Source organism: Ursus americanus, chromosome 14 (assembly GCF_024610735.1).
Source record: "Ursus americanus isolate L20-20 chromosome 14, mUrsAme1.1.p, whole genome shotgun sequence".
Lineage (NCBI taxonomy): Eukaryota > Metazoa > Chordata > Mammalia > Carnivora > Ursidae > Ursus > Ursus americanus.
Window position 1 is genome coordinate 43,733,203 of NC_142140.1, and position 24,678 is coordinate 43,757,880.

At 54.1% G+C, this 24,678-nt stretch overlaps 1 protein-coding gene across 1 annotated transcript in view; it reads left to right on the plus strand.

Moving 5' to 3' along the window:
- ELL (elongation factor for RNA polymerase II) overlaps positions 1 to 24,678 on the plus strand; it is a 75,121-nt gene that overhangs the window by 39,506 nt on the left and 10,937 nt on the right. Inside the window, exons 2-6 of the mRNA XM_045778392.2 lie at positions 5,209 to 5,256; positions 11,527 to 11,648; positions 12,089 to 12,252; positions 14,238 to 14,512; positions 18,244 to 18,368. Coding sequence (XP_045634348.1) covers positions 5,209 to 5,256; positions 11,527 to 11,648; positions 12,089 to 12,252; positions 14,238 to 14,512; positions 18,244 to 18,368 — 734 coding nt within the window. The remainder of the gene's footprint in view (positions 1 to 5,208; positions 5,257 to 11,526; positions 11,649 to 12,088; positions 12,253 to 14,237; positions 14,513 to 18,243; positions 18,369 to 24,678) is intronic.

The following is a 24,678-nucleotide window of genomic DNA, read 5'->3' on the forward strand; positions in this document are numbered from 1 at the left end:
CATGTCAGTCATCAGTCATATGATTTGCTTGTGGTGTACTGTGACATGGTTCTTTGTTTTCCTGCTGGAGCTTCTTGGATCTATGGAATTATTGTGTTCCTCACATTTGGGCCATTATTTCCTCGGATGCCATGCTCTTGGGATTCCAGTTATGCATATGTTGGAACTCTTGGTACCATCATCCCACAGTTCACCAAGGCTGTGTTCATTTTCCTGTAGACTTTTTTCTGTGTATGATTCATTTTGGATAGTTTCTGGTAGTTTGTCATCAGGTTTATAACCTTTTCTTCCACATTGTCTAATATTAATCCCACCTCGTGAGTTTTTCTTTCCAGAGATTTCATTTCTCAGCTCCAGAAGTTCCATGTGGCTCTCTTCTCATACCTCATATTTCTCTTCTCACCAGTCAAGTTTCTTTTAAGCCCTTGAACATTTTTCAAATGTTGTTCTAAAGCGAAGCCCTTGTCTGTCAGTTCCATTGTCTCTATCCTTTGTGAGTCTGTTTTCATTGGCTGAATTTTCTCCCGGGTTTGGGGGGGGCAGTCACATTTTCCTATAGCTTCACATGTCTGGAGGTTTTTGGTTTTGGATACTGAGTGTTGTAAATTCCATGGGGTTGTGTGCTGGATTTCGTTGTCTTTCTGGAAGTGTGTTGGTTCTGGCGCTGGCTGCTGGCAGGCAGTTTGGTTGGTGGTGGATCAGCTGATCCTGCGGAAGCTTGTTTCTGAAAGTTTTTAGTAAAGGCAACTGAGTGAAGCCTTTACTTGGCTAGTTTCGCTCCACTGCCAAGTGGGGTAGAGCGAGGACTCCCCTGGACTGACAACACATATGGCATCTCCTAGGCCACTTCCTCTGGCTTGGGGCCCTGCCTTGGGGAGTGGCCCCAAGCCTTCAAGTGGAGCAGCTCAGAGCCCTGTGCGGGCTCTGGGAGAGGCCCTGCCCGGCCCCCTCTTCCACGGGCCTCTGCCCACACATCCAGCCCCTTCAGCCTCCCCAGCCCAAGATCTGGAAAGTTTCTTGAGGCAGTGAGCTGGGCAGTCAGAGGCTGCCACAGGGGCCCATGGCATTTGGGGTTCTCCCTCAGCCTGTCTGCCCCACCCTGAACCTGACTCAGAGGGAAGGTTAAGAATTGGTGAATTACGCAGCCAGCTTTATTCCAGTAGGTTCTTGGAGTTGACAGGCTTGATGTGTTTTGAGTCATTCAAATTAAATATATTTGCTTTACAGTAAATAGCTGAGAACTTTTGTTCAGAAAAATAAAAACCTTACTTTGATCTAAAAACGGATTTCCATTGCAAGTAGCAACCCCCTCCCCCCAACAAAACAGTGTGTGCCAAAGGCCACTTTAGTGGATGGTGGAGACACACAGTGGTTTCAGTACATTTTAGAAGTCTTAGAGATTTCTCTTTTCTTAAACCTTCTTGTAACAATCTTAATTTTGTTATGCTTCAATGAAATGTTTCCGGGCCTCTGAGCGGGGAGTTTGTGGCAGGTGCAGCGGTCACATGCCAGCGTACAGGACACCGCAAATCAGATCCCTGCAGCCCTTGGAGAGGCGGCCCAGCTGGCGCCTGTGGTTCCTCCGAAATCTTAAGGTGGGGGGGGGTGTTGCACAGTGGCAAGCAGGTGCCCCATGTGGAAGAGTCTGCACAAAAGGTCGAGTTAGTCTGCCTTGGGGTGGAGGAGCGTATGGGCAAGAGCTACAGCTGACTCAGGCATCCTCATTAACCCAGATTACCAAGGGTGGGCCCTGCTGGGCCCGTAAATGTGGCTATGACTGACCGGCTGTCCACTGTTGGGTGGCGTGGCCTGAGTGCCGTTAGAATACACCTTGTCATCCAGTGAGTGTGAGGGCACTGAGGGCTGCTTCTCCCTTTGTTCTAATGTCTTACCAGGTGGGGCCCCTTTCCCCTGCCTGCACAGGGCTGGCAGAATGTAGTTGGGTCTGGTCCTGGTGACTGTTTTTGTTAGTGGCTATAGACGGGGCCTGCGGGGAGTCACCCAGGTATGTATGTGGATTGCTCTGCTGTTGACAAGAAGGGCCTGGTTCTCCTGCTGGAGGGAGGAGGCACCATGAGAACCAGGGGCCTGGTTCTGTGATGACAGCCAGGCTGCATGGGGACATGTACTTGGCATTGTTGAGAAAGTCTGGGTTTTTAGGCCTCGCTGCCAGCTTCTTCAATGGGTAAAGTCACCGCCGTTGGGAAATGAGTCTTCTCAGGAAAGGAGTCTTCTAGATAACTTGCTTGACAGCTACCAAACCAGTTAGATGCTTCACTAAATGGCCCACAGGGAGCATGTGGTCCAGGGAGAGGGTGGCCCACCACACCGGCTGGTGTGGGTGCTGGTTGTTGTCACCCAGGCTCTGAGGGGGCTGCCCTGGTGGAATTCCTTCTGGGGAAATGCGCCCTTTTGGGTTCCTCCCCATTATTGCTCTACAACCAGACTTGCATCATCACCATTGTCATGTCCCCGGTCCCCCAAGCCCCTGGAGCACACAGGCCTTGCCCTGTGTTAATAGGAGACACACATGGCAATAGTTAGCCCCAGGCTGGCTCCTCCACGGGGGTCTGGGCTAACAGACCTGGAGGTGCAAGAAGCAAGCCCCAGCTGCTTTCTGCCACTGTGGCGTCCCATGTGTCTGCTCTGGGCCTTGTTCCTGCTGTTCCTTCCGCCAGGAGCGGCCTGCCTTCCTGTCTTTGATGATCAGGTGAGGTCCGTAGAGAGTTCCAGAGGACTGTTTTGCCTTAGCATTGCCTTTGCTGTGGTGTTCTTGTGTCTTCTGCTGTTCCCTTCCATCTACTCTATATCCTGCCCTGGAAATGGTTAACAGACTGGAATATCTACCCTGGGTGTTCCGGGGTCCTCTCTGTTCAGGTGATGTTGCTCAAAGCCCAGGAGTCTTCAGAGAAAGACCCTCTGTGAGCCTGAGGGCAGGTCACGCTGTCATGGAGGTGTGTTGATGGCCCATGGAACTTACCCATTTTAGGTGTAGAGTCTGTGAGTGTTCATACACCACCCTAGACGTTGCCTCTGGAAGCCTGCAGCCACTGCCTGCTCCCACCCGTGGCCCAGGCACTCACTGATCTGCTTTCTGTCTCTTTAGTTTTGCCTTTCCTGAAAATTTATATGAACAGAATCAAACAATGCAGGATGTCCTATGTTGAGGTACTTTTACTTAGCCAGTGGCTTTGAGGTTTGTCCGTGTTGTGTCCATGAGGAATTTGTTCCCTTTTCTTTCTGGCTAGTATTCTGTTGTTATTTAGTCCACTAATTGATGGACGTCTGGGTTGTTGCTGCCTTTTGGATACTAAGAGTGATTCTGCTGTGCACATTTTTATATACGTTTTTGTGTAGACCTATATTTTCATTTCTCTTGGGTCTGTCCCTTGGAGTGGAAAATGCTGGGTCATACGGTAACTGTGTTTAACCTTTTTAGAAACTACCAGATCATTTTCCACAGTGGCTTTGCTGTGTGTGCTCCCACCAGTGTGTTGGGTATTGTCCTTTTCGTTTTAGCCATCCTGATAGATGCATGGTATCTCCCTGCGAAACCTGGACTTCACTGACGGCTGCTGGCTTCTCATGTGCTCATTGGCCACCTGCAGGTTTTCTTTCTGGTCTCTATCTTTAACCCAATTCCAAGCAAAGCCCTCTTAAATGTTGTGTCTCCAAGGGCCGAGCCAGCCCGGGGACCCCACAGGCGCTGTGTTTCTCATTCTCTGAATGTCAGCCCAGGGGTGGGTGGGTCAGTTTGTGGCTTATAGGATGGGTCAGCTGGTCCTGCTCCTGCTTCGGGGAAAGCCTGGCCCCTGTCTTCAGAGCACGATGACCCTCCGAAGCAGGGGCTGGTTTTCAGTGCTGGAGCGGGGCAAGGGACTGGAGGATATCCCGTGTTTGACAGGCTGGCAGTGAGAGGTGATGTGCTTTGGAAGTGTAGGGTAGTTTCTAGAGGGTCAGATCCTATGGGGGTAAGTGCTAGTGCTTGGTGTGATCTCTCAGGACATTTGGAAATTCTGCCCCAAGGTCACTGACAAACTGCTCCAGATGACAGAGTCCTTGAGATTTGGCAAAAGAGAAGGCTCTTGGTAAACAAAGTGTGTGTGTTGGTGCGGGGGGGCGGATATATGTGCGGCTTGTGTGGTCCCAGTTGGCTGAGCCATGTCTGCCTCATACAACCACAGCCCTCAGCCCAGCAGCTCATGGACCCATGTACACCGAGAGGCCAACCTGCCCGTTGGTTGGTTCTTCCTGTGATTCTGGAGAGCTGCTTCACCCACCCAGGGCCTGCGGTGGACCTGATGGTTTGGGTGGGGAGCAGACAGGTAGTCACTCCAGACACCCGGTGTCTGGGAGTGTAGGGGCCAGCTGGGAGGGCCTCCTCTCACTATGGGTGGGGGTGTGGCTGGGGCGCAGGCCCAAGGGGCAGGCTCGGGTGGAGATGGGAGAGCCCAGCCATCTGGAGGAGGCTGGGGAGGACAGTGGGCACAGAAGTGAGGAGGGTTTGGGGGCTGAGGGAAGGGGCCATGGTGACAAACCAGGACCACACTGTGGGGTGATATGTGCTGTACAGAAGGTGGGTGCTCGGGGCCCAAGATGGGTGAGAAAGAGAGGTGCGACCCTCCATCTGGATCCATGTTCTTTCTAAAATTCTGACAGAAGGCTGATCTCTGAATAGCTGAAGCTTAAAGTATTTTGAGTTTTTAAGTGTATTTTTTCTTGTGACATTTGGAAATTCCGCCACCCGAAGCTCAGTGACAAACTGCTCTGAAGCTGTGACGTGGGAGCTGAGCAGGCCTTGGGCCCTGTCGTGGCAGGGTGTGTGGTTGGGGTTGGCGGGGGGCATCACCTCATCACCCTACCTTCTGGCCAGCGGTGCTCATCCATTGTAATTCACTTCTGAGGGGTGTCTCCGAAGCAGGGCGGTCTGGGCTGATGTTGATTTGGGTGGAACAGTGAAGGGCTGCCCATTGCCTGTGTCTCCGCTCTTACCTCTTATATACTTGGCCCCCATGCCATTCAGGAACTCCTGCTGATCCTTCAAAATCCTGCTCCAGTGACCTTTCCTGTAATTTTCAGACATGTGTGTGTTTTCTCTCACCTCTCCTGAAAACACTGTCCTTAGCCTACTCTTTCTATAACTGGGAAGTGAGTCTCTGGATTTCGAAATATAGTTATTGACATTTTTCCATTTTTGCTTTTTTGCAGGAGTCTGTTTCACTGAGACCGTCAATCCGATTTCAAGGAAGTCAAGGGGTGAGTCTTTTTTGTCATAAGGATATCTGAAATTGTGACAGTGTGCTCTCTGGCCTGTCATGGTGTGCTGGGCACAGAAGCAGGCTGGCGGCAGCATTTTGGTCACATCCACCTGTGTGTCAGGCCAGGCGCTGTGCTGAGCTAAGGTCTGCCAGCTTGGTCCCATGGCCAGGGCCAAACCAAGAGGCTCTCTGGGGGCGAATGCAGCTTTTCTGTCCAGCGGTCCCTCAGAGTTTCCCCTTCCTTCCTGTAGCCAATGCATAGCTGACTCCCAGGCCCCCAAGTCTCTGTTCTGATCTGATCTATGCGCTGATTCAAAACTGAGGTATCCTAGGCCAAGGAGGCCTGGAGCTATGGCCTCCCCAGGAGCTGGTTTGTTGGTGCACCTGGGACCATGGGTGTCTGATTTTAGTTCTGGGCTGCCGATGGGGGGAGGGGGTTGTTATAGAAACGTGTTTATTTCTGAAATGTATCCATTTCATTCTAAATGACCATCTTACAGAAAAATTGGAGAATAAAAAAAAAAGGATGAGTTGTTCTCAGTCCTTGCCCCCCAAGGCTTGGGGGACCCCCCTGTGTCCCTCATCCACCAAACATACTTTGGAACATTTCAGTTTTTTTCCCTGGTCTTTATTGCAAGTCTTTTTTATTTATTTATTTTTAATCTGAAGTGTCGCCACAAGTGTCTGAGTCAGTTTCCACCTGACAGCTGGCTGGCTGCCTCCTTTTGGGGGAGGTCTGTGGGTTTCAGCCCTGCCAGTGTGCTCTGGAGAGACAGGGCCTCTAGAAGATCCACGAGTCTGTGTGTGCAGATGCAAAGATACCAAGAAATCCATTGCAAGGCATTGGCTCCCGCAGTTGTGGGGCTGGTGAGGCCGAAGTCCATCCATGCGGCAGGCAGGAATGGGCACTGTGGTCCACAGACGAACTTCTTTGTCTTCAGGGAAACCTCAGTTTCTCTCTTAAGGCCTTCAGCTGATTGGATGAGGCCCACTCAGATCACTGAGGGTCATTTTCTTAAAGTCAGCTGGTCGTGGATGTCACCACATCTGTGGAATACCTCCACCCAGATAAGTGTTCATGGCGTCACTTGGGGCTGTGGCCTGGCCAGGTGCACATGTGAACTGAACTGACCATCATACCAAGACCTGTGAAGGTCAGCAAGACCCCCTGAAAGGCCCCAGAGTCCCTGCTCCCCCAGTGCCTCCTCTGGGACATCTGCACCTCTGTCAGGCCCCTTCAGAGTCTTGTGGCAGCCTTCCCTTTATCCTCCCTGGGACATTTCCCCAAGAGCAGAGGTCAGTGTTGGGGGCAGGTCTCCCTGGGCTTGCTGCCAAACTGGCCTCATGGCGCCCTCTGGTGGCCAGTGGTCATTCTGTGCCCTCAGCAGTCAGGGAGAGAAGAGGAAGTGGATCCACGGAAAGGGCCACTGAGTTCAGTGGCTTATCTAGTGAGCAGCATTTTCTGGTCATCAAGACACCACATGACCCCTCACATAAGCCAGAGAAGCACCACAAGGTTCTCCTGGGCTGTGCCTTGTGTTGCCCAAATTTATGTGCAAAGCCTGAGAGCCATATCCATTCAACATAGGGGTCCTATCACCGTAAATTTAGAATCATGCTGTACCCGCTCTTCCTTCTCTCTGGATTTTCTCATGTGTAACAGAGTTTCTAGAAGGTTCTGAGGGTACAGAGGCTCTGTGCCACAGCTCTGGTCAAGCCAGACCCATGATTCTCCACTAGGAGGCTATTCCCTATGTGAGCCCATGTGAGGGCTGGAGGGCGCCAAGCGGCGAAGAGGAGTGCTATTCTTTCCCTGCTTGCTGTGAAGGGTCAGGCACTAGGTCTACCCTCTTTGTCCTCTGGACCTTGTCTTCCTCCTCCTGGGCATTGATGGGATGCCTCCCCTCTCCCCTGCCAGTTGTGAGGGGCCTGGCCTGGTGCTAGGCACAGAGCAGGCCACATCTGCTTCGTCACCCTGCTGCCGGAGGAGGCAGGGCACCTGGGCCCTCCCCTCCCACTTCTCCTGGTCGCTCAGTTACTTGTGCATAGCTGAAGTTGGAGATGAAGCCAGTGGGGTAGGCTGGACAGAGCGAGGAGCAGGCGGTCAGTGGGATGGGGCTGGGCAGGCTCATTCAGTGTTCATGGTGCATGGGCTGATTCCATGTTTGGCTCCTTGTAAGAGGGTGATAAGGACCCTCTTTCCCAGAGGCCCATGAAGCTGACAGACTGAAGATTGAGACCCCATCTGTAGGCTCCTGAGCTCAGGGACCTTGGCCAGTTGTTTTCACCATCCTTCAGCCTCCTCGCCCAGGAGATGGGCTCTCTGCCTCAGGGGTTGTATGTGTGCCTTAATGGGGCCTTAGGAGAACCAGTGTCCTCCTTGCAGCCCAGAACAAGCTCACCTTGGTGTGCTGGTGTCCCCCTTGGTGTGCACAGCCAGCGTCGGGCTTCAGCATTGAGCACCGCCTGGGGTGGGAGTCCCATCTGGCCCGGCAACCTCCCTGCCTGTGTCTGCAAGCACCGTGAGAGCCCGGCCTGCCCAAGGAGGTTGTGGTGTGCAGCTGGGCCCCGGCGCTGGCTGGTTCCTTGGAGTGACTAACGGCATTTGCCAGGGTGCCCGGAGAGCCCGGCCCACCTGTTGCATGCTGGGCCTCTAGGGTGTGATGTGCCAGAGCAGATGTTCATCTTTGTTTCGTTTGCCATGTACATGTTTGTGTTTGCATTCTCTGCCTTCTCTCGGACACTGAGCTGGCTGACCTGGGCCCCTCTGCTGTCCGGGGGTCACTTCTAAGTCATTAACCTGAAAAGTCAGCCTCCAGAGGGGAAGAGAAACCCCCACCTGGCCAGCCCCGCCCTGAAACTCTTCAGCTGATGAAAAAAGAGAAGTAGGGTTGGTATCCAGGGCAGTTAAGGGTCTCGGAGTTTCCCTGTGCTGTGGCAGGAGCCTGAACTGCACTTTCCAGAATGCGGTTTGTCCGCTCTGGTCAGAGGCGTCTGACCAGTTCTGTGTGTGTCTAGGAGCCGTCTCTGTGGCAGCAGTTAAGGGCGCGCACAAGGTTGAGCCCCCCGCTGCTTGTTGCTGCATTGTTTGTAACAGGGACAATTTGGAAATGGTCTAAAAACTTTCTAATGATGGGGGGTTTCGAAGTTGGGAGCCAGCTGTGTGCCAGGGTTGAACAGAGTGCAGGGGCTGTGCGCTCCCTCTCCTGAGCTTCCTGGGCGAGTGAGAGCCTGAGAGCAGCTCTTGGAATGCAGGCAGGCGCTTACAGTGCACGCTGGGGTTGGGGTTGAGGGAGTGCCCCTGGGCGGAAGAGGATGCTCTGCGCTTGGAAGTCAAGTTCGGCAATGGTAGTTCTGTTTACCCAGAATATGTTTTATTCTGAAGCTTCCTCGGGAAGTGAGAGTAACCAAGAAAACAAGTGTCGCCTGAAAACTCTGGCCAGAGAGCAGACCCTGGTCAGTTGGTGTTTAGCTTCCCGGACGTGCCTGTTGACCTCGTTCTTAGCTGAATGGAATAGCAAGTGCTTTCGCTCACCAGTTTTTGCCCCCAGGAATTGCTGTGTCTTCCCAGCCCCCACCTACAGCGAACACGGGGCCCTGCAGAGCGGGGGGGGGGGGGGGGGAGGCAGGCCCCGCTCCGGACAGATTTCAAAGGGAAGGGCACTGGCAGGAATCTGTGCCCCTCACAGGCTCAGAGGTGCTCGGGACCGCCCAGGAAGGACACACCTGTTTGCTGCTCCAGGTCGGTGCACACAGATGCTCGGTTAGGTTAGAGTGACCTACCCCACAGTCAGGGCTGACCTCAGACGCACCCAAACCTGCGTGCTCAGGCCAGCTCAGGGCCACATGGTGGCCCCCGTGGGGCAGCTGAGACTTGGTCCAGAAGGCATATGCTCTGGCTGAGCAGGGCTGAGTTTTGGGCCACGTCCTGGAACATGTGTCAGACTCTTCGCTGACCCAGAGAAAGCCACGCGTTCCTGGGCTGTTCGTGCCCAGCTGGCTGATTTCCCTGCCTGGTTCCCAGTGACTGGTAACCAACAACCAGGGTCATTAGGGAGCGGCGAAGCAGCCTCTTGACCAGAGGATTCCACAGGCCGTGGTAGTGCTGGGGAGGAGCTGGGACCGAGGGAACGGGACACACCAGGCTCCTGGCAAACCTCCCTTCTGCTTCCCTCCCTCCCCCACTCGGGTGCTCCCTGCTTTGTCCCGAGGATACCGGAGACCTCTGTGTGCGTCCTTCCCTGTCACGAGTGGCATGTATGTTCTCCTGTGCATCAGGTTCAAGCCCTGGGTTCCTCACCATCCTGGGGCTCCAGTGGCTACACAGACCCTTACTTCTGGGCTCTGCACTGGGACCCCCCACTTCCAGAATGAATTTTGAAAGTGGGCATATGCGCCTGTGTGGAAAAGGTTTAGATGGGGTAAAAGGGTCACAGTGAAGAGTCCCCCGTAGCCCCCACCCAGAGAGAAGCACAGTCACTTTGGGACTCAGACCTGACCTCCTTCCCTCCTCTCAGGGGTGACAGCCCAGTGAGGACCATTGTCCTCGAGGCAGCCACTGTCCTCTGAGCAGACTGAGGTGGAACATGCCGCCTGGGGGAGGGGAGGGGGCACAGCTCCACCTGAGGCAGGATGGGATGAGGGAGAGGGTCAAGGAGGGGGTGGAGAAAGAGCGCCCCCTACAGCAGCAGGTGTCAGGCTCCACTGGAAGCTGCTTTCTACTTGCTGACTTCCTGGCACGTGAGCTTCCTGCTGCATTCTGGGCTGCCGTGTCCGTGTGTGTCTTTGGCTGCATCTCCTGCAGCGGCCCTCAGCAGCCTGAGCCTTGGCATCTGGGCGGCGTGTTTCCAGCTACTTCTATGATGGAGAACAAAAGTCACATCCAAGAAGGGATGAGCGGACAGCACAGGGTGGCCAGAGGTGTTGGAAAGGAGATGTCGTGTGCAGGCAGGACAGGGCTCAACTGCCATGCCTGGGAGCCACTCGGAGCCAGGTTGGCTCCACTGTGCACATCCGGGCCCTCCTTGGGGCAGGGACTGACCGTATGCTCGGCAGCTCACTCAGTGTCTGGGGGCCAGCTCTAGGCCAGGTGCACATGCAGGTTCCCTATGGGTCCATGCACTACCCTGAGGGGTGGCGCAGGGAGGCCATGAATCCAGGTCAAGAGCAGCGTCCTTCCTTGTGACCTGAGCCACTGTGTCCTCAGTCCTTCAGTCCTCAGGCTGAACTGCCCTTATTTATCCGTGACAGCGGGGCAGGGGTGGACTTCAGCTAGGCCATGTTCCATCTGGTGCTGATGAGGGGTGTTGGTGTGCTCATCTCATTGGAGAGGAAACAGGGCTTGGGCGTACTGAGGTGGTTTGGCAGCCTGGGGATGAGACTGGAATGTGGCTTGCGCATCCCCTTAACCTCCACTTACCACTTGTGCCCCCCTTGTGTGTCTCCCAGCTGTGATGAGCTCCTGCACTCAAAACCCAGGGATTACTTTATGAGGGGTTACCACTGGTGACAGAGGGTTCTAGAGGCCCACCCTGCACCCCCAATATGGGCCAGCAACCAGAGCATGGGGTCTTCCTACCAGCTTCCTCCATAGCTCCTGGGACCTCTACCTAGGGAAGGTTGGTCTGGAATCCGGCAGTGGCCTCTGGGCATGAGGCTGTCTTACCTGCACTGAGCCCTGCACCTTGGCTGGGACCATTGCTGTCTGTCTGTCTGCCAGCCAGGCTGTCCATTCCTTCTGCAGAGGCACTGCCTAAAGTCAGGGTTACATTAACCAAGACATTCATCCTGTGTCACATGTAGCCGTGTCATGGTTTGTTGGGGCTGAGTGCTGCCCATCCATGAGCCCCTCAGGGCCTGCGCCTGCCTTGTTCTGAGCTACAGGGCAATGAGTGGAGTCTGTATCCCACAGGGGAGCAAGGGTCGGAACATCTTGGCTGCCCAGTGTGCCCTGATGGCTCCTGATGCCCATCTTGTCTTATTTCATCTTCACGCATGTCCCAGGCCAGATCTGCCCCATTTGCTGGGCAGGAACCTGGATCATGGCCCAGATCGGGGTGGGGTCCCTGTCTCTAGGTGTATGTTAAGCGCTCTGTGCTCCTCAGACCGAGATGCCATTGCTGCTTAGAAAGTGCTAGCACATTCTCATTGTGTCAAGTTGTGGAGATGGTCTGGGGTCCAGTGGAGGGGCCACCCTATGGTCTGTCCCTCCCCCACGCCCCCGTGTTGTGAACCTCTCTCTCAGTGATGTCTCCCATTCTCCACACAGCACATCTCTATCCCCCAGCCTGACTGCCCCACAGAGGCACGGACGTTCTCCTTCTACCTCTCCAACATTGGCCGTGACAGCCCCCAGGGCAGCTTCGACTGCATCCAGCAATATGTCTCCAGGTGAGGTCCTGCCTGGGCCCAGTGCCCCCTTCTTCTTTCTCTTCTTCTTCTTTGTTTTAGGTTTATTTATTTAAGTAATGTCTACACCCAGCACGAGCCTTGAACTCACGACCATGAGTTTGAGAGCTGCACGTTCTGTGGGCTGAGCCAGCCAGGCCGCCCCAGTGCCCCCTTCCTTCCTTTACATGAGCCTTGCTGCTGCTGCTACTTTCAGTGTGTCTGGGGCACGGGGGCAGGTCCTGGCCTGCTGCCTCTGCGCAGGGGCCTGGGTTGCCTTGTTTCTTCCAGATCAAGATGTGCCGTGTGGAAACCAGGCTGCTCAAGTTAGCGCTGACCCCATTTCCCAGCTGGGGGTAGTGGGGGGGGGGGCACAGGCTCCTAGACCGTCCCTCCTTGTCATCCCAGGAGTTCACCTTGGCTCCTGGCCCCTTATCTTGCAGCCATGGGGATGTTCACTTGGACTGCCTGGGCAGCATCCAGGACAAAATCACGGTGTGTGCCACCGACGACTCCTACCAGAAAGCACGGCAGAGCATGGCACAGGCCGAGGAGGAGACACGGAGCCGTGGTGCCATCGTCATCAAGGCTGGAGGCCGCTACCTGGGTGAGGATGAGGCCTGGGACTCCACCTCTCGGGGGGCTCATGCCTGCTGGGCAGCTGTGGGGGTGGGGAGCAGGAGAGACTCGGGGCCTGTCCCGGCCAGGAGCTGAAGTGATGGGTTGACCGGGGTGGCCCGAGCAGGGTGAACCAGATCATTGTCGGGTCAGAAAGGAAGGTCCTGGTACACTGGCTGAGTCAGCTGGGGCTGTGGCATCTGTTGATCGCCCAGTTTGAATAAGAGCCCTGAGAACTCTAGGAAGTCCAAATCCACGGGCCCCTCTCCCGGGCTCTGGCCTTGGGGATCTCTACCCATCAGAGAGATAGACACACTCCCCGACAGCAGGGCTGCGGTCTGTCCTCCTCCAGAGGCCAACCCTGCCCTCACCTGCCTGGCCGGCTCTTCCCCAAGACTGACACGGCGAGTGGCAAGGTGCAGATGGCGAGATGTACCCTGTGGCAGGCAGCCTGCTGCTGGATTGGGGCCAGTGAGGGGCCGTCGGGTCGCACCTGGGAAGGAAATGTGTTGACTCCCTGCTGGATGAGAAGGCTCTGGCGGCACATCGTCTGCTTAGAAACAGTTTTGCTGAAGTTGAGACACCAACATGAAAAGTGTTTACTTGTAGGAAGCTCCGTTCCTGCTTTAGTCTTCCCAGCACCTAGGCCCAGACAAATTCAAGAGTCATCAGGATTCAAGGCCAGGAGGAAGGGTGTTAGTCCTGAGGGAGGCGTAAAATGTCTTACAGCAAACCAGGACCTTGATGGCTTTTGAGGTTTTTTCTTTTTTAAGAAAAGGTAGGAGGATTTCAAAGCCTCCCAGAGGAGCAAGGGGTTTCACTAGCTTGCCAACACTGTGTCCGGGTGGACGTGGCCGTGTGTGCCGAGGGAGCCTGTGCTCTGGGCTGTGAGCCGCTGCTGGGGACAGAGCCGCCCGAGAGCAGCAGCCAGAATCCAAAAATGCTTCCTCTGCCTGCTCTCACCTCGAGGTGCAAATGTGGACATGCGTATACAGCTCAGTAAATTTCTGGTCTTTCGGCCGAAAACTTGGTCAGAAATGTGGCTTCTTCTGCCACTTTGGGTGCAGCAAGAGTTTTGCTGTGGTTTCGGTTCTGCCGGAGGCACTTGTCCCCTGGCCTCTGAGGACAGACGTCCATGTCCCACTGTGTCAGGCCTCTCCCTGGCCCTGAGGATTCTGACAGCACTTCTTCCTGTATTAATTTGACAAATGAGATTTAAGGGATGAGAACAACAACAACAACAAAAAAATCCTCACGGAGAGCTTTCTGGCCCAAGGTCCCGAGGCATGCGCTGCCCTCGCTTGGCTGAGCGTGTTCTCTCCGTGGCAGTGCTGCTGTCCAGGATGGAGTTAACGGTTTCTGAGTGGAGGCCCCTCCCTCCAGAGTAGAGCTGGAGTCTGTTTGCTCTAGAAGGGTGGGGAATCAGGCTGCTGCCCCTGGGACTCTGAGCACAGCCATGTCCGCCCAAGAAGCGCTTGGTCGGGCTGCAGCTGGGGAGCTGCTCATACCCCGGGGTCTCCAGAGAATCTGCCCCAGCAGCCTGATACCTTTGTTCACTCCTCCTTTTTCTTGAGAGAGAATGGGAGATCCTGTAAGGACAGCACGGTGCTGTGATGTGTAGGTTCTGGGGGCACCTGCCTCTGGCCATTCCAGAACCCCACTGTTTTTACCGTCAGCCCCCTCTCCCTGTAGTGGTCGGGCTGCCCGTGATGAAGTCCATTTCCTGCGGCTCCTGCTTCTGACCTTGGGGGCCCTGCAAGTGCCCGATAAGCTGTATGTGGTCAGCAGGTGGTGCACTCAGCTGTCCCGGGTCCCCATCGACCTGGCCGGGCTGGGCAGGGCTTGAACTGCCTTCCCCTTGGGCTGGCGGCCATCAGTGGGCATCCACACACTCGCTCAGAACTTGGCAGAGGGACACAGAGGCCCACACCCCCTCACCTGTTCACATCCCTAATGCCTTGGCTCTTGTTGCAGGCAAGAAGGTTCAGTTTCGGAAACCAGCCCCGGGGGCCACGGATGCTGTGCCCTCCCGGAAGCGGGCGACCCCCATCAACCTGGCGAGTGCCATCAAGAAGAGCAGTGTCGGTGGCATTAGCGGGGGCAGTGGGGTGTCTCAGAGGCCTTTCCGGGACCGGGTGCTGCACCTCCTGGCGCTGAGGCCCTACCGGAAGGCCGAGCTGTTGCTGCGGCTACAGAAGGACGGCCTGGCCCAGGCGGACAAGGATGCGCTGGATGGCCTCCTCCAGCAGGTTCGTGCTTGCCCGGGGCCAGGTTGAGAGTCCGGTCAGCCTCGAGTGGCCTCTGCACAGGGTCTGGACACAGGACAGCTGGGAAGGGCTCTTCCCGGGTCTCTTCCAGGATTCTCAGCTGCCTCAGAGCCTCGGCCTCCTGGGTTAGGACGTGCTTAGGGCTGGCACGGACGTGTCCCTGGCCGTGATGCTTGCTGTCCAGTGGCCCTGAGGTTGGCTCAGAGTGAGGTCCGCACCCTCCTCACCATCTACTAATGCACAGGCGGCAGGCGCAGCACAGAGGGTCCTAGACTTCAGTTGCCTGAGGATTTTAGAATCAAAAGAAGCCTGGGGAACCACAGAATAAATTAACAAGAGCTCAGGCTCCTCAGTCAGGTGGGCTTCCCTGCCACTCACCAGCCGTGGCTCTGGGCCAGGGGCTTCCTTTGTGGACCCTCGGGCTGCCGTGTGTGGCCGCAGCTTGACTGCATCTCCTCTTGAGGGGTGGAAGGCTGAGCTGGAGGGCGCGTGATGGCAACAGATGGAGCCTGCTGTTACAGAACAGCTCGGGCTTTGGAGCAAGAGCTGTAGGCCTGGCTGCTTTCCCTGGGCCCTTCCTGTCTCCCAGAGCCCATGGAGGGATCGTGAGGACCCCTGCGAAGGGGGGCAGCTTGCTCCGGCATCGCCACATCAGCTGGGCCATGCAGGTACCTCGGAGCCCCGCGGTGAGGGTCCCATCCTGCAGAGGAGGCATGGTCAAATCTCTAGGGGTTCTGTCCAACAGCTCACTTGCCCCTCTTGCCTCCTGCCTTGGACACTCTGGGCGCACAGACAGTGCAAAATCACATGCTGCGATAATCAGTAGTCGTATCTTAGGATGAGCCGCGAGGTTCGCTGCCCCCTGTCACCCGGACCCTGGCCCCAGGGGCCTTGCCAGGAAACTCTCTGTGGATGTGGCCTCTTTTTTTTTTTTTTGGTCTTTTTTTAAGAGTGTGCACACAAGCAGGGGGAGGGGAGCAGAGGGAGAGAGAGAATTCTAAGCAGGCTTTGCAGCCAGCATGGAGCCTGACATGGGGCTTGATCTCACGACCCTGAGATCAAGAGCCGGACGCCTGACCAACTGAGCTACCCAGATGCCCCTGGATTTGGCCTCTTGAGCCACTGTCCCCTACTCAGAGCTCATGCAGGTGAGGACCAAACTGCACAGTTCCTCCCTCTGAGCATATGAGTTGGCCCAAGGCCTATTAGAAAATAGATAGGTAGCTTCGTGGCTCAGAAGTTTTCTTTGGCAGAGGGACTTGCCAAAGCATCCAGAAAGCTCCAGAACCAGGAATGATGTTCCTAGGGGGCTTGTTTCCTTGGAAAGTCACAGGTGTCAGCCTTATCCCTGGAAACTCAAGGGAAGCACAAGGGAGGCCCTCGCCCTGGGCCAGAACTTGGAGAGAATGAGGCAGGGCTGGCAAAATGCTGGGTCTTTAGACGTGAGCCAGGACTGAAGACACAGGCCTGCCCCTGGTCGTGCCTGCAGCCCACACTGCTGTCCGGTCAGGCCACCCTCAGCCCCTAGTGTAGCGTTCTTGGAAATGCCCTTGCTCCCACCTTCCTCTCTTGTCCTGTTTGTGCCCAAAATAAAAAAATCAGCACATGAGCCCCTCAAACGCAGAATGTGAAACTTGGCCTTCCAAGCACACGGTTAGACCTGAGATTTACCCTCTGAGCAATCTTCCAATGTGGCCAGAGTGCCAGGCTCGGTTTTCCAAAGAGATGGGGATCTGTCTGTTGGTACTGATGTCGTTCTGCCAGGGGTGCCCACTTTTTTTTTTTTTTTTAAGATTTTATTTATTTATTCGACAGAGATAGAGACAGCCAGCGAGAGAGGGAACGCAAGCAGGGGGAGTGGGAGAGGAAGAAGCAGGCTCATAGCGGAGGAGCCTGATGTGGGGCTCAATCCCATAACGCCGGGATCACGCCCTGAGCCGAAGGCAGGTGCTTAACCGCTGTGCCACCCAGGCGCCCCAGGGGTGCCCGCTTTTTTAACCTCTCAGATGCTGTTGTTGCTCCCAGCCCTTTCCTGGGATCAGTGAGGCACCATGCTGGGCTCTGGCTTCTCTGGTTGATTTGGGTTCAGCTTCCTGGGGGGCAGCCGATCTGGTGTCTGTGGGCAGAACGCTCTCCCCATGTCTACTCCCATTTCTTCTGAATGGCCCGTCTGCTCTGCGCTTCTGTATTTACTACCCAGCGTGTCCTCCCCGGCGGCTGTGGGCAGTAGCGGCACCCCAGCAGCTTGAGGGAGGGGAAGGTCTCGGGGGAAACTATGGGCTGGGCCTTGCCCGGGCTGGTCATTTCCAGCTTCCCCTAAGTGATCAGGGATTCCGATGAGCAGCACAGATGACACCACACTCTTCAAAGGCACCTTCCCTCTGCCTTCTGTGAAAACATCCGAGGCAAAGATTGAAAGCATCTGTCTTGGGTGCTGGATGGGCCCACAGAAACCACAGGCTCATCCTCTGTGGGTGGGAGTGTTGATGGGTGGGTGGCTCTTCTGGAGAGCATTTTAGCAAAACGCATTGAGAGCCATAAAAATGTTCAGAGCCTCTGACCCACTAATCCCACTTCTGGAAAGCTGGCAGAAGGAAGCCGTCGCCAGCGTGGAAAAACCTGCCCGCAATGGTGTCTGTTTATGCTACGGGGAAACTGCAAGTGGCGGCAGCATCCAACAAAGGCGAAATCTCTGAGTAAATCACAAGGCAGTTGCTTGGTGGAATATTACTCAGCCATTAAAAAATGCTCCCTGTGGAAACCCTTGTGACCTAGAGTCCTCTTAACAGCCTGTGATAGTGAAAAACAGCAGCTGGCGCGTCAGCTCCCCACGGCCATGCGCTAGAGGCCTAGCGAGATGGTCACGGGAGCACCCACTTTGGAGCGGGGCCTGCACTTCTCCAAGCATCCTTAAGGTCAATGTCCTGAGTCCATCTTTGCGGTCTTGGAGACAAGCTCAGCCATTGTTAATCAGCCCGAGCAGGGCTAGCTGGTTGCGGGGAAGGTGGGTGTAGCCTGGTCCCTGGAGGCCCCGGCTCCCCTATCTGCTGTCATCTCTGGCACAAGAGTGCCTATCCAAGAGGGGGGTGTCAGTCTGTTCAGCTGTACCCGAGTAATATAAACTGGGTGGCTTACAAACAGCAGACAAAGTTTGCTTCTCACGGTTCTGGAGGCTGGGAAGTCGAAGATCAAGGCGCCAGAAGATTGGGGGTTTGGTGAGGGCCTCCTTCCCGGTTCACAGACTGTCTTCTCACTGTGTCATCTCTTGGCAGGGGTGGGGAGGGGGCCTTCTGGAGTCTTTTTTATAGGGACACTGTTCATATTCTTGAGGGCTCCACCCAGATGACCTAATCACCTCCCAAAGGCCCTACCATCATTTTGGGTGTTGAAATTTACCATGAATTTTGGTAAGACAAAAACAATCAGCCCATAACAGGGGAGGCTGGTGATGGGGTCCTGGGAGTGTAGTCGGCAGTCCCCCCGGCTTTGGAGCCAACCTGTCTTCTAGCAGCTATAAGACATGTGCATCAGGACCTGATGTTCTGATCCTTTTGCATCCCAAGGCTTGCTGCCCCAGTGTGCAGGGGATTGAGGGGGGGGGTGCTGTCCTCTTTCCCCTTGTATGTCTCTGTCTCCCACCCTCCATCAAATAGTTCCAGTAACTTCTGCCTTTCCTGGGCTTCCAGCAAGGTGATCCTGTCTCTGTCTTACAGGTGGCCAACGTAAATGCCAAGGATGGCACGTGCACGTTGAAGGACTGTGTGTATAAGGACGTGCAGAAGGACTGGCCTGGATACTCGGAAGGGGACCAGCAGCTACTGAAGCGGATGCTTGTCCGGTAATGCTGCCTCCCACGCCTGGGTGTGTCCCCGCACCCTGGTTCTGGGACAGATGGCATCCTGAGGATGCCTGGATGGTCTTGTGTGGTCCCGAAGGCCATAGGGCCCTTGAGCAGGATGGAAGGATCTGTGGAGACTCTGGCAGCCTTTCCCACTACCTGGGATGCCAAGTGCTGAGGCAGCCCACTGTGGCTTCCTGTTGGGGGAAAGGCCAGCCCCTGTGGAGTGGAGTGGAGGGTGCGGGTTATGCACCCGAACACCAGAAGGCCCAGACAGAAGGATTCAGTCCACCCAGCTTGTTCCACGCTTGCTTTCCCATCAAGCTCCTTCCAAAACCTGCGCATCACCACGGGCTTCAGCTACAGGCTGCCTCCTTCTTAAAAAGAACCTCTCAAGAACTTGAAGCAGAGAGAAACAAAGCAAAACAAAACTCCCAACAGGCGTGATTGAGCAGCATTAATTAAACACATTCCCTCTCAGATTAATTGGGACCCGAGGTCAGGAGTGGCCTTGGTGGCTCAGGGGAGGAGTGGTTAAGTAGGCCCCTGCCTGGCTCAGGCGAGCAATTAATGATTTCCTTTTCAACTGATGCCTGACTTGGGAGCACGGGCTGTGAAGCGCCGTTCAGAGCAGGTTGATACACTAATTAGTCTTTAAATGGTTTCTCAGGGACTTGAGTTATTTATGAGGTTGTGTTTTTTGGGTTTTTTGAAGTTCAGCTGTTTAAAGCAGTAATTGCATGTAGACTTGGGGCTACTCTAGGTGAGCCGGGAGTTTCTCCTCAGCCCCGCAGGGCACTCCTCCCCAAGCCAGCACCTGCTTCCCAGCCAGCCCGGGGTCACCGCTCTGACTGTCCGAAGGTCTTGCGGAGGCTGAGGAGCTGTTCTCAGCAGAAGACCACTCGCGCCCCCTGTCCCCTCTCTGGCGTCTCCTGTTGCCCTGGCTAAACACGTCTAGGGTCGGTACTGTCACCTCCTACAGGTGTTTTCATTCATCAAACATTTTTGGGCAAAGAGTCTGGTGTTGAAATGGTCAAATTTACCCACCCAACTGCTTTGAGGTGACGAGGGACACTGCATGGCTGTTCTTGCCCTCCCTCCGTTCAGAGATAGGTAGCTGCTGTTCTCGGACCCCAAGGGCCTTGGCCACACTGAGCTCTCCAGAAGGGGCATGGCCAAGAGCAAGTAGCCTTATTGTATGTGTGTGTGTGTAGGTGGGGTCAGTAGGAATCTCGGCTCTGGAGCTTTGTGTAATTCAGGGCTCGTACTCCTCCCTGCTCCGCTGAATGAGCGGTTAGGACTTGTGTGAACCCAAGGCACTTCGCTTTCTCCTGGGCACCCCTGGTGTTCCTCTCTCTGTCTGCACGGGCCAGCTTAGGGACCAGCCATGCCCAAACCGCTTGTTGCCAGCAGCGCCTACTGTCCTGGGAAGCTTGAACCGGCTGGTTTGCAAAGGTCAGGGTCAGCATCCTCAATGCCCGCAGCCATACTGAAGGTCACCCCAGCCACCCATCTGCGCAGTCTTTTTTTCTTCAGTTTAGGTTGTTCCCTCCCTGAAGAAAACCCCATTTACAGCGGTTCTTGAAGCCTTGCAGCAAGAAGGAAAAATAGGGCCTGGGGGTATTTCTGCTGGTGGGGACCAATATCACCCCAGAAGCTGGGTCACCTCCTTTTCCTACAGCTTGTTCAAAATTCATACCTGAGTTACGCATGCTGATGCTTCCAGGGTCGGCTGGACCCCTCAGGCTCTGCTCTATATGGATACCCACTCTGGCATCTTTTTTTTTAAAGATTTTATTTATTTATTTATTTGTCAGAGAGAGTACAAACAGAGGCAGAAGCAGGCTCCCTGCTGAGCAAGGAGCTCAATGCGGGACTTGGTCCCAGGACCCTGGGGTCATGACCTAAGCCAAAAGCAGACGCTTAACCAACTGAGCCACCCAGGCGCCCCTTCCAGCATCATTTTGATTCTTCCTCTGTGTTTCTATTCCCCGTGCGTGTAGCTGCTGGGGCCCGTCCTGTCCCAGGTGTTCCAGTGCACGATGAGGCCTCGGCAACTGTGCCCAGCCCTGCAGGCACTCCCTTCAACCCCACTGCCATCTGCACTTGTCCTGGCCTTGCTTCCCCGGGGGCAGGTGTCTGCACCATGCGCCGAGCCACGGTCACCATCACACGTGCTTTCCGTGGACTTGCTAACCTGCTTAGCTGCACTGTTGCTTTCTCTGCTCTGCGTCCTCCTTGTCCTTCACTCCAACCCCAAGCTTCCCCCAGTGGTCCCATGGCCTTTTGTCACTCTCAGCAGATCAGAGGTCCTGTGGATTCCTGCAGGAGCCGCTCCCCTCTCGCTCACTCTCCTGCGAGCTCTCCTGTTCCTGGGTCTGGCTCTGCCCTGGTGTCCAAGGCATGCAGCTCCTGAGGAAAGGGCTTTGGGAGGTCCCTTTACCATAGCGTGCTCAAATTGGATTGACAGTTGGCCGGGTCTGGACCTTCAGATCCCAAGGACTTTTGCCTCCATGTTGAAGGCCTGGCCCCCAGGGGTTGCTGGGTCCCCACCCAGCCTCGTGCATGTCTGTGGTCACAGGGTGACCTGGCAGGCACTGGGGGGCGAGCGCCTCTGCCCTCACAGCCAGAAAACTCACCCCATCCTTCTTCCAACCCTGCCTGTGCTCCCGAAAAGGCTTCCTGTGCCCCTTGGGTGTCCTCGCATTACATAGGGTGGGGGGTGGGAGGCACAGCCTGGGGGGCTGTGCTCGGTAAATTGTCACCTTCTTGCCTTTCCCATTGTCACTGCTTGCCTCTTCAGCTTCTCCCTTCAACTCCTCCTAGCACATCTCTTCGCCGTTGTTTCTAATTCCCGCTAGTTTCTGGTCTTTTGTAGTATCACATTCTTATGCCATGGGAATGATGTAATTTTTATTTTTAAAATTGTTATTGTTGAAGTCTAGTTGACTACAGTGTTACATCAGTTCCCAGCGTGTGGCACAGTGCTTGGACGGCGCTTACCACGAGAAGTGAGAGGTATAGCGTAGTCGCTGTCTGTGACCAGAGCCCACTGTCAGTGCGTTAGCGCCCACAGTCCCCGTGCTGCACTCCACGTGCCTGCCCCCGTGACTTCCTTACCTTGTAACTGGAAGTTTGTGCCTCTTCCTTCCCTTCAGCTATTCCTCCCATCCCCCCATGCCTCTCCCCTCTGGCAGCCACCAGTTTGTCCTCTGAACTCGAGTCTGTTTCTGTTTGTTTCTTTGTTCATTTTATTTTTTAGATTCCACACGTAAGCGAAATAATGTGGTATTTGTCGGACTTGTTGCGCTTAGCATTATGCCCACTAGGTCCATCCACATTGTTGCAAATGGCAAGATCTCATTCTTTTTTATGATTGCGTAATATTCCTTTGTTTTTATATACCGCATCTTTCTATCCATCCACCCCTCAGTGGACGCTTGGGCTGCTTCCCTATCTTGGCTGCTGTAGATTATGTGCTATAAACATAGGAGTGCTTGTGTGTTTCTGAAACTGTTTTTTGTTTGTTTGTTTGTTTGTTTGTTTGTTTGTTTGTTTTCTTTGTGTAAGTACCCAGTAGTGGAATTACTGGATCATATATTTCTGTTTTTAACTTTTTGAGGAACATCCATCCTGTTTTCCACAGCGACTGCAACCGGTTTACATTCCCACCAGCAAGGCATGAGGGTTCCTTTTCTCCCCATCCTTGCCGGCACTTAGTTGTTGTGGTTTTTTTTTTTTTTTTTTAAGATTTTATTTATTTATTTGAAAGAGTGAGAGAATGAGCACAAACAGGGGAAACAGCAGTGGGAGAGGGAGAAGCAGGCTCTCTATTGACTAGGGAGCCCGACACGGGGCTCAGTCCCAGGACCCTGGGATCATGACCTGAGCTGAAAACAGATGCTTAACCAACGGAGCCACCCAGTCGGTTAAGTCTTGTCTTTTTGATACTAGAGATTCTGACCTGTGTGAGGTGCTAGCTCACGGTTTTGGTCTGCATTTCCCTGATGATGGGTGATGTTGAGCGTCTTCTCCTATGTCTGCCGGCCGTCTGTGTGTCTGTGGGAAAACGTCTATTCAGGTCCTCTGCCCTTTTAAAAATCAGATTATTTGTGCTTTCTGGTGTTGAGTTGTGTAAGTGCTTTGTATATTTTTGGTATTAATCCCCTAGTGGATATATAATTTACAAATATTCTCTCCCCAGGAAAAAAAAACAAAAACCAAAAACAAACATCCTCTCCTGTTCTGCATGTTGTCCTTAGTTGAGGAACATTTATTTTGGTGTAGTCCCGATTGTTTATTTGTGCCTTGTTTCCCTTGCCTCAGGAGACGGATCCATGAATATGTTGCTAAGGTTGATGGACAAGAGATGACTGTGTTTTCTTTTAGGAATTTTATCGTCTCAGGTCTCACATTTAGGTCTTTAATCTATTTTGAGGTTTTTTTTGTGTGTATGGTGTAATCACGTGGTCCAGTTTCATTCTTTTGCGAGTAGCTGTCCACTTTCCCCAGCACCATTTATTGAAGAAACTGCCTTTTCCTCGTTGTATATTCTTGCCTCCTTTGTCATGGATTAATTGACCATATAAGCGCGACTTTATTTCTGGGCTCTCTATTCTGTTCCATTGATCTGTGTGTCTATTTTTGTGTCAGTACCGTACTGTGTTGACTATTATAGTTTTCTAGTGTATCTCGAAATCTGGGCTTGTGATGCCTCCAACCTTGTTGTTCTTTCTCACAATTCTGTGGTGTTAATTACATTCGCAGTGTTGTACAACTGCTGTCTCTGCTAGTTCCAGAACGTGTACCCAAAACGGAACCCCACGTTAGCAGATACTCCCATCCCCAGGCGCCCCGCAGCCCCTGGCAACCACTAATCCTTCCGTCTCTGTGGATTTGCCTGTTCTGGACGTTTCATATCAGTGGGATCTTACAGCATGTGGCCTTTTGTGTCTGGATTCTCGCACTCAGCATACGGTTCTGAAGGCTCACTTCGGCTGTAGCGCGTCAGAGCGGCGTTCCCGCCTGCGGCTCGGCGCGCTGCCGTGTGCGGACGGCCACCACGTCCGTCCGTCACTCATCTGCTGCTGGACCCTTGCGTCGTTTCGGCCTTTTGGCGATTGTGGACAGTGCTCCTGAGAACACTCGTGTACAAGGGTTTGTCCGGACGTAGATTCTCACTTCTCTCCAGTACAGGGGGAGGGGTGGAGTTGAGGTTTTTGAAAAACTGCCAGACTTTTTTCCACTATAGCTCCACCATTTTATATTCCCACCAGCAACACACAGAAAGGTTTTTCTGCTTTCCCCACTTTCTCACCAATACTTGTTATGTTCTTGTTCTGTTTTGTGTTATTCTAGCTCTCTTGGTGGGTGTGAGGTGATATCTCATTGTGGTTTTGATTTGTGTTTTCCTGACGACTAATCATGTTGAGAACTTTTTCATGTGCTTATTAGCCATTTGTGTATCTTCTTTGGAGAAACATCTATTCAAGTCCTTTGTCTTTCTGTGGATAGTAGGCTGGTGTTTCTCTTGTGGATTTGAAGTTTTCATCTGCTTATAGAGTCTCTCTACCCTTTCAAATGCATTCTCTTGTCTCTCTCTTTTGGACTCTGACGTTTGTTACCTGGAAGCCTCGGTGCAGCCCTTCCAGGCTTTCCTGAGTGGTTCCGTTTCCTCAGGAGAGCTGCTGAGATTTCTCTGAACCCCCACGGGCCCCGCTGTTCCCTCGTCTCCTGAGGCCACACGTCTGTCTATCCTGTTGTCCAGGGGTGGCTTGAGCAGCCTCCTGGCTTCCTAGAGAAGGCTGGGCTCCTTCACTCCTGGACACACTGTGAGCTCCTTCCCCACAGCCCCAGAGCCCCAGAGCAGAGCAGGGACAGCCCTGCAGGAGCCCCTTCTCTGAGGTCTCTGAGGTCTCTGAGACTCTGAGCCCAGACCCGTGGGGTTTTACAGCCTGGGGCCCCATTTTCTTGGTTTCTATAGGATAGTCACCGCTTCTGCTTTCAGCGTTAGATCGTGCTGCTCTCTTTTCCCTTACTCCGTCATGCCTTTTTAGTGGGGGCTGGAAAGAGAGCAGATGTAAATGCCTGTGGTTGCTTCTGTGTGGCTGGACAGCAGACTCGAGGTACCTGTCTTGGCCGCGTTGGACCGTGTTGCCCTGGTGAGTGCTTGCACGTTGCAGGCACTTTTCCTGGGGCTCTCCTTACATCTGGGGAGACCACGGAGGGAACAGCAGCAGCGGTCTATCATGTGGCTGTCAGTCAAGGAGGTCTGCTTGGCTCATCACTGATTAAGAGCAGTGAGTGCAGA